Raw genomic sequence first — 11,378 nt, 5'->3', positions numbered from 1 at the left:
TCTCTCCTCTCTTCCCTCCTCTCTCTCCCCTCCTCTCTCCTCTCTCTCCCCTCCTCTCTTCTCTCCTCTCTCTTCCCTCCTCTCTCTCCTCTCCTCTCTCTCCCCTCCTCTCTCCTCTCTCCCCTCCTCTCTCTCCCCCCTCTCTCCCATCCTCTCTCTCCCCTCCTGTCTCTCCCCCCCTCTCTCCCCCCCTCTCTCCCATCCTATCTCTCCCCTCCTGTCTCTCCCCCCCTCTCTCCTCTCCTTTCTCTCCCCCCCTCTCTCCCATCCTCTCTCTCCCCTCCTGTCTCTCCCCCCCTCTCTCCCCCCCCTCTCTCCCCTCCTCTCTCCCCCGTCCATAGTACCAGTCCCACTACAGCAGACACTTCATGACAGTGGGGGACCACGAGCGTCAGGACAGAGAAATCTTCCAGAGAAATATGAAGAGTCGCATGGAGACGTTCAAGACCACCCGACACAAACGCCACAGCCACAAGAAGGACCGCAGCCAGAAAAAGGCAGGGACGCCTACCACACATCTCTCCACTTTACTGTATCTATTGTTACATAGGTTACTGTTCTGTTATTATCGCTGTGTAACTTCAGCAGGGAGCCAGGATAAGGGGGAGACTTTAGCATCTCTAAAATAAACGATTGGATTGGGTTGTCTGTACTGGGTTTTAGACAGGGCAGGGCTAGGTTGTCTGTACTGGGTTTTAGACAGGGCTGGGTTGTCTGTACTGGGTTTTAGACAGGGCTGGGTTGTCTGTACTGGGTTTTAGACAGGGCTGGGTTGTCTGTACTGGGTTTTAGACAGGGCAGGGCTGGGTTGTCTGTACTGGGTTTTAGACAGGACAGGGCTGGGTTGTCTGTACTGGGTTTTAGACAGGGCAGGGCTGGGTTGTCTGTTGGTTTAATGAAGACACTGCCAGCCAGCTACTAAAGACTTCATTAAGCCAATATCTACATATGTGTGTGTCAGGATTTACATTCATGAATATAGCCAGGGCCTTCAGCGGTATAGCCAGGGCCTTCAGCGGTATAGCCAGGTCCTTCAGCGGTATAGCCAGGGCCTTCAGCGGTATAACCAGGTCCTTCAGTTGTATAGCCAGCGGTATAGCCAGGGCCTTCAGCGGTATAGCCAGGTCCTTCAGCGGTATAGCCAGGTCCTTCAGCGGTATAGCCAGGTCCTTCAGCGGTATAGCCAGGTCCTTCAGCGGTATAGCCAGGTCCTTCAGCGGTATAGCCAGGGCCTTCAGCGGTATAGCCAGGTCCTTCAGCGGTATAGCCAGGGCCTTCAGCGGTATAACCAGGTCCTTCAGTGGTATAGCCAGCGGTATAGCCAGGGCCTTCAGCGGTATAGCCAGGTCCTTCAGCGGTATAGCCAGGTCCTTCAGCGGTATAGCCAGGTCCTTCAGCGGGATAGCCAGGTCCTTCAGCGGTATAGCCAGGGCCTTCAGCGGTATAGCCAGCGGTATAGCCAGGTCCTTCAGCGGTATAGCCAGGGCCTTCAGCGGTATAGCCAGGGCCTTCAGCGGTATAGCCAGGGCCTTCAGCGGTATAGCCAGGTCCTTCAGCGGTATAGCCAGGGCCTTCAGCGGTATAGCCAGGGCCTTCAGCGGTATGGTCCTTCAGTGGTATAGCCAGGGTCTTCAGCTGTATAGCCAGGGCCTTCAGCGGTATAGCCAGGGCCTTCAGCGGTATAGCCAGGTCCTTGGACCGTTCTCTGTTGCGGAAGGGAGAAATACGAAGTAATCAGAAGATGCTGGTGGGAGGAGCTATAGGAGGATGGCCTTATGTTATTGGCTGGAATGGAATCAACGGAATGGTATCAAACACATGGAAACAATATGTTAGACTCCGTTTACATTTATTCCATTCCAGCCGTTACAACGAGCCTGTCCTATAGCTCCCTCCCACCAGCCTCCTCTGGAATGAATGAGATGGTGTTGGTTTCCTGTGGGTCCTGCCTGTGATAGACATTATAACTGGTGTTTTCTCTCCGTCCTACAGCGAAGAGGATCGGACGTAAAAGAACCGGACCTCAACGATAAACCTCGACGGAACGTCAGCTGGCAAGATAAAGGTGAGTCGCTCACTAACAAACACACTGGAAAGAGAGTCGGGGCCTCAATGATTTCAATATCATTCCATCATAACCTGTGTTCCCAGTTCTCTCAAACTATTTCTGTGGGCTTCTGGACTCTAGGGCTACATTCCAATATCATACTAGTACATTATCTAGGATGCTCAGGCATAAAATTGGTTCACACTAGGTAGTATGCAAGTGTGGACACTGGGACAGAGCATAGGAGTTGGTAAAAATAAAATATATTTGCTATCATTGATCGTGATCGATATTGTTCATGTGTCTATGATGCCACCTCAGATCCTGTGGTGGTGCATTGTGGGTACTGTAGTGTTCATGTGTCTATGATGCCCCCTCAGAGCTTGTGAAGGTGCATTGTGGGTACTGTAGTGTTCATGTGTCTATGATGCCGCCTCAGATCCTGTGGTGGTGCATTGTGGGTACTGTAGTGTTCATGTGTCTGTGATGTCCCCTCAGAGCCTGTGGTGGTGCATTGTGGGTACTGTAGTGTTCATGTGTCTATGATGTCCCCTCAGAGCCTGTGGTGGTGAATTGTGGGTACTGTAGTGTTCATGTGTCTATGATGCCGCCTCATCCTGTTGTGGTGCATTGTGGGTACTGTAGTGTTCATGTGTCTATGATGCCGCCTCAGATCCTGTGGTGGTGCATTGTAGGTACTGTAGTGTTCATGTGTCTGTGATGTCCCCTCAGAGCCTGTGGTGGTGCATTGTGGGTTCTGTAGTGTTCATGTGTCTATGATGCCCCCTCTGATCCTGTGGTGGTGCATTGTGGGTACTGTAGTGTTCATGTGTCTATGATGCCGCCTCAGATCCTGTGGTGGTGCATTGTGGGTACTGTAGTGTTCATGTGTCTGTGATGTCCCCTCAGAGCCTGTGGTGGTGCATTGTGGGTACTGTAGTGTTCATGTGTCTATGATGCCGCCTCAGATCCTGTGGTGGTGCATTGTGGGTACTGTAGTGTTCATGTGTCTATGATGCCCCCTCAGAGCCTGTTGAGGTGCATTGTGGGTACTGTAGTGTTCATGTGTCTGTGATGTCCCTTAGATCATGTCATGGTGCATTGTGGGTACTGTAGTGTTCATGTGTCTGTGATGCCCCCTCAGAGCCTGTTGAGGTGCATTGTGGGTACTGTAGTGTTCATGTGTCTGTGATGTCCCTTTAGATCCTGTGGTGGTGCATTGTGGGTACTGTAGTGTTCATGTGTCTATGATGCCCCCTCGGAGCTTATGAAGGTGCATTGTGGGTACTGTAGTGTTCATGTGTCTGTGATGTCCCCTTAGATCCTGTGATGGTGCATTGTGGGTACTGTAGTGTTCATGTGTCTGTGATGTCCCCTCAGATCCTGTGCTGGTGCCAGTGGAGTCGGAGGATGAGAAGGGGGAACACTTGGAGCCAGAGAAGGAGGAGGACGTTGGCATCACCTTTGTGGCTCGAAAGGTTCCAGACACGCCTAAAGAACGACCCAAATCTGGTAAGGACACATCGACACAGGAAAGACAAGAAACCTCAGAAAACGGCCTGGTGTCCCTGTCTAAATACTGTACTAATACAGTATCCTGACTGTATGCTCCTCTGTCTGACCTGTGTCCTGTCTCAGTCCCGGCTGGTCTGGAGGTGTGTCAGAGCCCCTCCGTGGCCCCTCCGTCCCCCACCTGCGGTGAGAGGAACCTGCCCTGGAAGGGCGGCATTGGAACCCTGCCGGTGTGTGTTTCCATGGAGGCCACTAAAATCATCCCCATAGACCTACAGCAGGCCTGGAACCAAAGCATCTCCTCCTTAGAGAGCCTGGCCTCCCCGCCGGGCCCCGTAGAGCCTTTACACCCCCGAGTCAGCGCCCTGTCCAGGATGGGTGGGCCCCGTCCTGTCTCATACTCCGGTAGTGGAGTTAGCGGGTCTGGTTTTGGATCCAGAGGTTCTGGGTCGATAGTGGCTCAGGGAATCGCTCGGTTTGAGTTCCCTCCAGGAGGAGAGGAGAAGGAGGAGGAAGAGGGAGCCTTGTCTGACCAGGAGCAAGAGCTGCAGCCTCTCATGTCATCCTCTGTCAGGCCCCCTGGGCCCCCACCCCCTCCCCCCCTGGCCCAGGGTCTAGGGAGGAGGAGGAACCCCTGTGTGTACCTGAGGAGCCTGGTCACAGCGCCCCCTCCTGGCAGTGAGCCGCTGGCGCGCAGCAGAGGACCAACTCAGCTGTAATGGCTTCCTAACTACATCTCTGGTTACAGTTGATCTAGGATCAGCTGACTCAACCAAGTCCTAACCAATACCGCTAGGGAGAACAACACAAGACTGATTTCAAATCAGCTTTTAATGGGCAATCATCTTCCCTCACTGCCTCACACACTCCAACACCAATAACACACACACACACACACACACACACACACACACACACACACACACACACACACACACACACACACACACACACACACTCACTCCAACACCAATAACACACACGCACGCACGCACGCACGCACGCACACACACACACACACACACACACACACACACACACACACACACACACACACACACACACTCCAACACCAATAACACACACACACACACACACACACACACACACACACACACACACACACACACACACACACACACACACACACACACACACACCCAATAACACACACACACACACACACACACACACACACACACACACACACACACACACACACACACACACACACACACACACACACACACACACACACACTCCAACACCAATAACACACACACACACACCACACACACACACACACACACACACACACTCCAACACCAATAACACACACACACACACACACACACACACACACACACACACACACACACACACACACACACACACACACACACACTCAACACCAATCACACACACACACGCACACGCACACACACACACTCAACACCAATAACACACACACACACACACACACACACACACACACACACACACACACACACACACACACACACACACACACACACACACACACACACACACTCAACACCAATCACACACACACACACACACACGCACACACACACACTCAACACCAATAACACACACACACACACACACTCAACATCAATAACACACACACACACACACACACACCAGCTCAGGCCGTCCGACTCCTCAGTTCTGATACTTCTCCCTCCAGATGACGAGTCTTCATCTCCTTCAGTAACTCTGGATCCAGAGTCTCTATAGATTCAGACATACATTACACACACACACACACACACACACACACACACACACACACACACACACACACACACACACACACACACACACACACACACACACACACACACACACACACCCCTCATCTCCTTCAGTAACTCTGGATCCAGAGTCTCTATAGATTCAGACATACATTACAAACACACACACACAGGATGTTGGACTAACACAGCCATGATGACATTGAGGGAAGTATAATGAGCATCCCCAAAATAGCACCCTATTCCCTATATAGTGCACTACTTTTGACCAGGGCCCCATAGGGAATAGGGTGCCATTTGGGACGAAGACTGAGAGTTTTGATGTGGCAGCTGGTACAGTCACAGATAGACAGACACAGTGCATTGTGGTCCAGATTTGGGGCTGTCCGTCCATGTGGTAAAACAATATCAGTTTTCATATTATGCATTTCTATCTCCCCCCCCCCCCCCCCCTAAACTCCCTGCAGGGGTTGAGGTTCTGCCCTGTCTGTTTCGTACACTTGAATATAAGTCAATGTCAAGATGTAAGCCGATTTGGAAAATATGTCTGTCTGCAGCCGGACCGCCGCATTACCCAGGCCTTATGGGGTGTATCCATCAAACGCTCCATTCAACCCCCAGCCCTCTCCTCTCCTCTCCTCTCCTGTCCTCTCCTCTCCTCTCCTCTCCTCTCCTCCTCCCCGACCGACAAGAAAAGAGAGAGGGACAACATTTGGCCTGACTTCCAGACAGTAAATGGCAATGCCTAACTGCTTCACTTATATAATATCTATAATATATATTTATATACTTTTTTTTTAACCCCACTTTTTTCTCCCTAATTATGATCTTGCCTCATCGCTGCAACTTCCCAATGTTCTCGGGAGAGACGAAGGCGGAGTCTTGCGTCCTCCGAAACATGACCCGCCAAACCGCGCTCTTTAAGGGCACCCAAGTGGCGCAGCGGTCTAAGGCACTGCATCTCAGTGCTAGAGACGTGACTACAGACCCTGGTTCGATTCCAGGCTTTATCACAACCGGCCGTGATTGGGAGTCCCTTGGGGCGGCGCACAATTGGCCCAGCGTCATCCGGGTTAGGATTTGGCCGGGGGGGTAGGCCGTTAATTGTAAATAACAATTTGTTCTTAACTGACTTGACTAGTTAAATAAAGGTTAAATAAAGGTTACACACATAATAGTTTTTTTTATTACCAAAAGCACCCATCAGGTTAACCTGGAAGCTAGCCGCACCAATGTGTCTTAGGAAACACAGTTCAACTGACGACCGGGTCTGCCCGCAGGCACCCGGCCCGCCACAAGGAGTCGCTAGAGCGCGATGAGCAAAGTAAAGCCCCTCCGGCCAAACCCTCCCCAAACCTGGACGACGCTGGGCCAATTGTGCCTATGGGCCAATTGTGCCTATGGGACTCCCAATCACGGCCGGTTGTGATAAAGCCTGGAATCGAACCAGGGTCTGTAGTGACGCCTCTAGCACTGGGAGGCCACTCGGGAGGCAGAGAGGGAGGGAGGGAGAGAGGGGGGGAGGTAGAGAGAGAGAGAGATCAAAGAGGGGAGAAGATAGGGCTGAAAGCACCAACTTTATAAACGTCCTAAACACCAGCCCAGAGAGAGTGTTGTTGATTGATGACCGGATCCTGGTCCCTGATTGGTTTGTGCTCTGTTACCCAACTCCTATGGTCATGGTCAGGCCAAACAGCAATAACAACAACCATAGGAGTTGACAAGACACAAGCAGATATGAGACCAGGCCACGGGACCTAGGCCACGGGACCTTGGCCACGGGACCTAGGCCACGGGACCAGGCCACGGGACCCAGGCCAGGGGACCAGGTCAGGCCACGGGACCAGGTCAGGCCACGGGACCAGGCCAGGCCACGGGACCAGGCCACGGGACCAGGCCACGGGACCAGGCCACGGGACCAGGCCACGGGACCCAGGCCACGGGACCAGGCCAAGAGATTATCAGATCCATGAAAGTCTCTAATTTCATACATTTCCCAAACCCCAGCCCAGAGCCAGCATCGATGCTTGATGACCATAGCCTGGTCCCAGATCTGTTTGTGCCGTTTTTAGACCAGGCTATGCAGACCTACTCCTCTCATCCCCTCTGTAGTGATGAACCTGGACGTGAGGAAGCCTAAGAGGGAGAGACAGTATTGAATATTCCTCTCATCCCCTCTGTAGTGATGAACCTGGACGTCAGGAAGCCTAAGGGGGAGAGACAGTATTGCATATTCCTCTCATCCCCTCTGTAGTGATGAACCTGGACGTCAGGAAGCCTAAGGGGGAGAGACAGTATTGAATATTCCTCTCATCCCCTCTGTAGTGATGAACCTGGACGTCAGGAAGCCTAAGGGGGAGCCATATTATTGAATATAATGTATTTTTAACCCACTAGTCCATGCGATTCATCAGGGAGGACTTTCTCTGTTTCTCTCATCATGTACAGTCAGAGCACGTCAATCATAGCCTGCCTCCTAATTGGCACCCCTAACCCCTATATAGTGCGCTACTATAGGGCCTATGGGGCTCTGGGCAAAAGTAGTGCACTATATTGGCAATAGGGAATGCGATTTGGGAAATACACCCTAAAGAATCTCCCTTCCCTCCTTAGTGACTTTAAAAGCAGCACTTGACCTTTTAATCTCTCTCTCTGTGTGTCCTTTATGTCCTGTTTCAACCCAATGCAGCCGTATGTAAAGGCTAAACATGTCTAACGTTGGTTTATATTTATCAATGTTTCTCTCATATAAAAGTACAGAAGACATTTTCTTTGTAAATGCTACTTTAAAAAACAAACTTTTAAAAAACTTTGCCAACTTACAGAAGAATTGTTTTTATTAAAAATGACCAAAGTTTATATGAGAGTTAAAATGTCTTTTAATGTGATGACGTCATCCATTGCCTTAGTCTGTTATGTATTATACTGTAACTGTTACATTTAGAGGGATTCATGCTGATTTTAGGGTTTAATGGGCTTTAGAGGGATTCATGCTGATTTTAGGGTTTAATGGGCTTTAGAGGGATTCATGCTGATTTTAGGGTTTAATGGGCTTTAGAGGGATTCATGATGATTTAGGGTTTAATGGGCTTTAGAGGGATTCATGCTGATTTTAGGGTTTAATGGGCTTTAGAGGGATTCATGCTGATTTAGGGTTTAGTGGGCTTTAGAGGGATTCATGCTGATTTAGGGTTGAATGGGCTGTAGAGGGATTCATGCTGATTTAGGATTGAATGGGCTTTAGAGGGATTCATGCTGATTTAGGGTTTAATGGGCTTTAGAGGGATTCATGCTGATTTTAGGGTTTAATGGGCTTTAGAGGGATTCATGCTGATTTAGGGTTTAATGGGCTTCTTTTGTTGTGTAAAGCGGGTGGACAGCTGTCAAAGGTGACACACACACACACACACACACACACACACACACACACACACACACACACACACACACACACACACACACACACACACACACACACACACACACACACACACACATACACACATATATATACATGTAGTGTCGTGTCTAATCTGATATAGAAACCAATATAATGTTCGGTGAGAGTACCCTACCACCTCATCTCCTAATTCATCTACTTGTTATCCGGTAGAGAGACACCAATATCCCCGTGTTCTACCTTTAACACACACCTATCTTAATAATACATAGGTGAGATTAACCCACTGTTATATTCTGTATTTATGTAACGGAGTTGTTTTAATTATAAATTAGTTAAATGTATAATGGACTGGTACTGGCCAAAGATTCACATTAAATCTTAATTTAGAGCCCGAGCTCATTGATATACTGTGTCTATAATGTGGCGACGTAAACAATCAGTTAACTAACAAATACATACTTACTGTTCTTCCCTCCATACAGTCCTTAGAGAGCACAATCCAGTGGCCCCCATAGGGATATAGCCTACTGTGAATATATCTCTGGCACCGTCATTCAGTTTTTATTGTAGTGTTAAAACCACAAACTCTCCAATGAGCAAAGTAAAGGTGATGTGTTTAACATGAGGGATGTTGTGCCTTGTAAGAAGAAACGATTGGTTTTGTCCCAAATGACACCCTATTCCCTTTATAGTGCATTGTTCTGGAACAGGGCCCACCTTATTCCCTTTATAGTGCATTGTTCTGGACAAGGGCCCACCCTATTCCCTGTTCTGGAGCAGGGCCCACCCTATTCCCTGTTCTGGACCAGGGCCCACCCTATTCCCTTTATAATGCAATGTTTTGGGCCCACCTTAGGCCTGTAGAGGACTGTAAGGGAAAAGGGTGCGATTAGGGATAAAACCCTTGACTAGTGTGGTACCAGCTGCTAGCCTCATAACCCTTGACTAGTGTGGTACCAGCTGCTAGCCTCATAACCCTTGACTAGTGTGGTACCAGCTGCTAGCCTCATAACCCTTGACTAGTGTGGTACCAGCTGCTAGCCTCATAACCCTTGACTAGTGTGGTACCAGCTGCTACCCTCATAACCCTTGACTAGTGTGGTACCAGCTGCTAGCCTCATAACCCTTGACTAGTGTGGTACCAGCTGCTAGCCTCATAACCCTTGACTAGTGTGGTACCAGCTGCTTGCCTGGGACACTGAGTGCAGCTGCAGTTGAACATTGTTTTATTAGAGCGCTTGAGCTGCTTGTCGACGATGTTGTTTAAGTTATTATGCTCTCTGTCACTTAAACCGTTTCAATTTCTAACTATCACAACACATCATAGGAAATGTCTTTTTTTATTACAATTTTTTTGCTTTGAAACGCTTATTATTATTTTTTTTTATCTACGATTCGACGGGTTGTTCGGGGAAAATGAAATGAAACATATCTGTGCCAAAATGTTAACTTTGACTCTTGCCCAGAAACAAAGTAAATAAATTATAAAGTGTGCTTTTTCTGAATGAATACTGTTGGTCACGTGTTTTATTTCTATATCTCTAAATCCCACTCTGAAGGACACTGAGGATGCTGTCATTCTGGCCCCCTGAACAAGGCAGTTAACCCACTGTTCCTAGGCCGTCATTGAAAATAAGAATTTGTTCTTAACTGACTTGCCTAGTTTAAATAAAGGTAAAATAAATGTAAAAAAAAAATCAGCTCTGTCAATACACAAACAGATGTCATTAACAATAAGAATAATTTCAGTGGGTTCGGCTTGCCCCCCTCACCACTGAAGTGTGGCATGTCCTGCCTTTCGAAGAAGGGTATCTGGCACATCCAGAGGCTTCGCTAAGTCCCAAATGGCACCCTATTCCCTATGTAGTGCAGTGCACTACCTTTGACCAGGACCCATTGGGCTCTGGTTAAAGTAGGGAAGAGGGTGCCATTTGGGGTACAGTCACTGAAGAGAACACAAGTTTGTATTTTCATCCTGAATTTCACTCTGTCATATTCAGTCCAGTCCAACAGAAGGGTCGTAGGGACATGTATTTCACCTAGCAACAGTATGTCCAACAGAAGGGTCCGGGGGACATGTATTTGACCTAGCAACAGTATGTCCAACAGAAGGGTCAGGGGGACATGTATTTGACCTAGCAACAGTATGTCCAACAGAAGGGTCAGGGGGACATGTATTTCACCTAGCAACAGTATGTCACACAGAAGGATCAGGGGGAGATGTATTTGACCTAGCAAGAGAAGGGTCCGGGGGACATGTATTTGACCTAGCAACAGTATGTCCAACAGAAGGGTCAGGGGGACATGTATTTCACCTAGCAACAGTATGTCCAACAGAAGGATCAGGGGGACATGTATTTGACCTAGCAAGAGAAGGGTCCGGGGGACATGTATTTGACCTAGCAACAGTATGTCCAACAGAAGGGTCAGGGGGACATGTATTTCACCTAGCAACAGTATGTCCAACGGAAGGGTCAGGGGGACATGTATTTGACCTAGCAACAGTATGTCCAACAGAAGGGTCAGGGGGACATGTATTTGACCTAGCAACAGAAGGGTCAGGGGGACATGTATTTTACCTAGCAACAGAAAGGTCAGGGGGACATGTATTTGACCTAGCAACAGAAGGGTCAGGGGG

General features: G+C 49.0%; 1 protein-coding gene across 1 annotated transcript in view; it reads left to right on the top strand.

Moving 5' to 3' along the window:
• Positions 1–4,728, top strand: part of LOC106592605 (sodium/hydrogen exchanger 5) — a 30,010-nt gene extending 25,282 nt beyond the window's left edge. The window contains exons 10-14 of the mRNA XM_082957552.1: positions 342–591; positions 962–1,658; positions 1,923–2,065; positions 3,428–3,562; positions 3,695–4,728. Of these exons, the coding sequence (XP_082813678.1) occupies positions 342–591; positions 962–1,658; positions 1,923–2,065; positions 3,428–3,562; positions 3,695–4,278 (1,809 nt within the window). The 3' untranslated portion in view covers positions 4,279–4,728. The remainder of the gene's footprint in view (positions 1–341; positions 592–961; positions 1,659–1,922; positions 2,066–3,427; positions 3,563–3,694) is intronic.
• Positions 4,729–11,378: the final 6,650 nt, after the last annotated feature.

The sequence above is a fragment of the Salmo salar genome, chromosome 11, assembly GCF_965601325.2.
Source record: "Salmo salar chromosome 11, fSalSal1, whole genome shotgun sequence".
NCBI classification, from domain to species: Eukaryota; Metazoa; Chordata; class Actinopteri; order Salmoniformes; family Salmonidae; genus Salmo; species Salmo salar.
The sequence above is the reverse complement of the archived record's forward strand: the minus strand, read 5'-3'. Positions and strand labels throughout refer to the sequence as shown.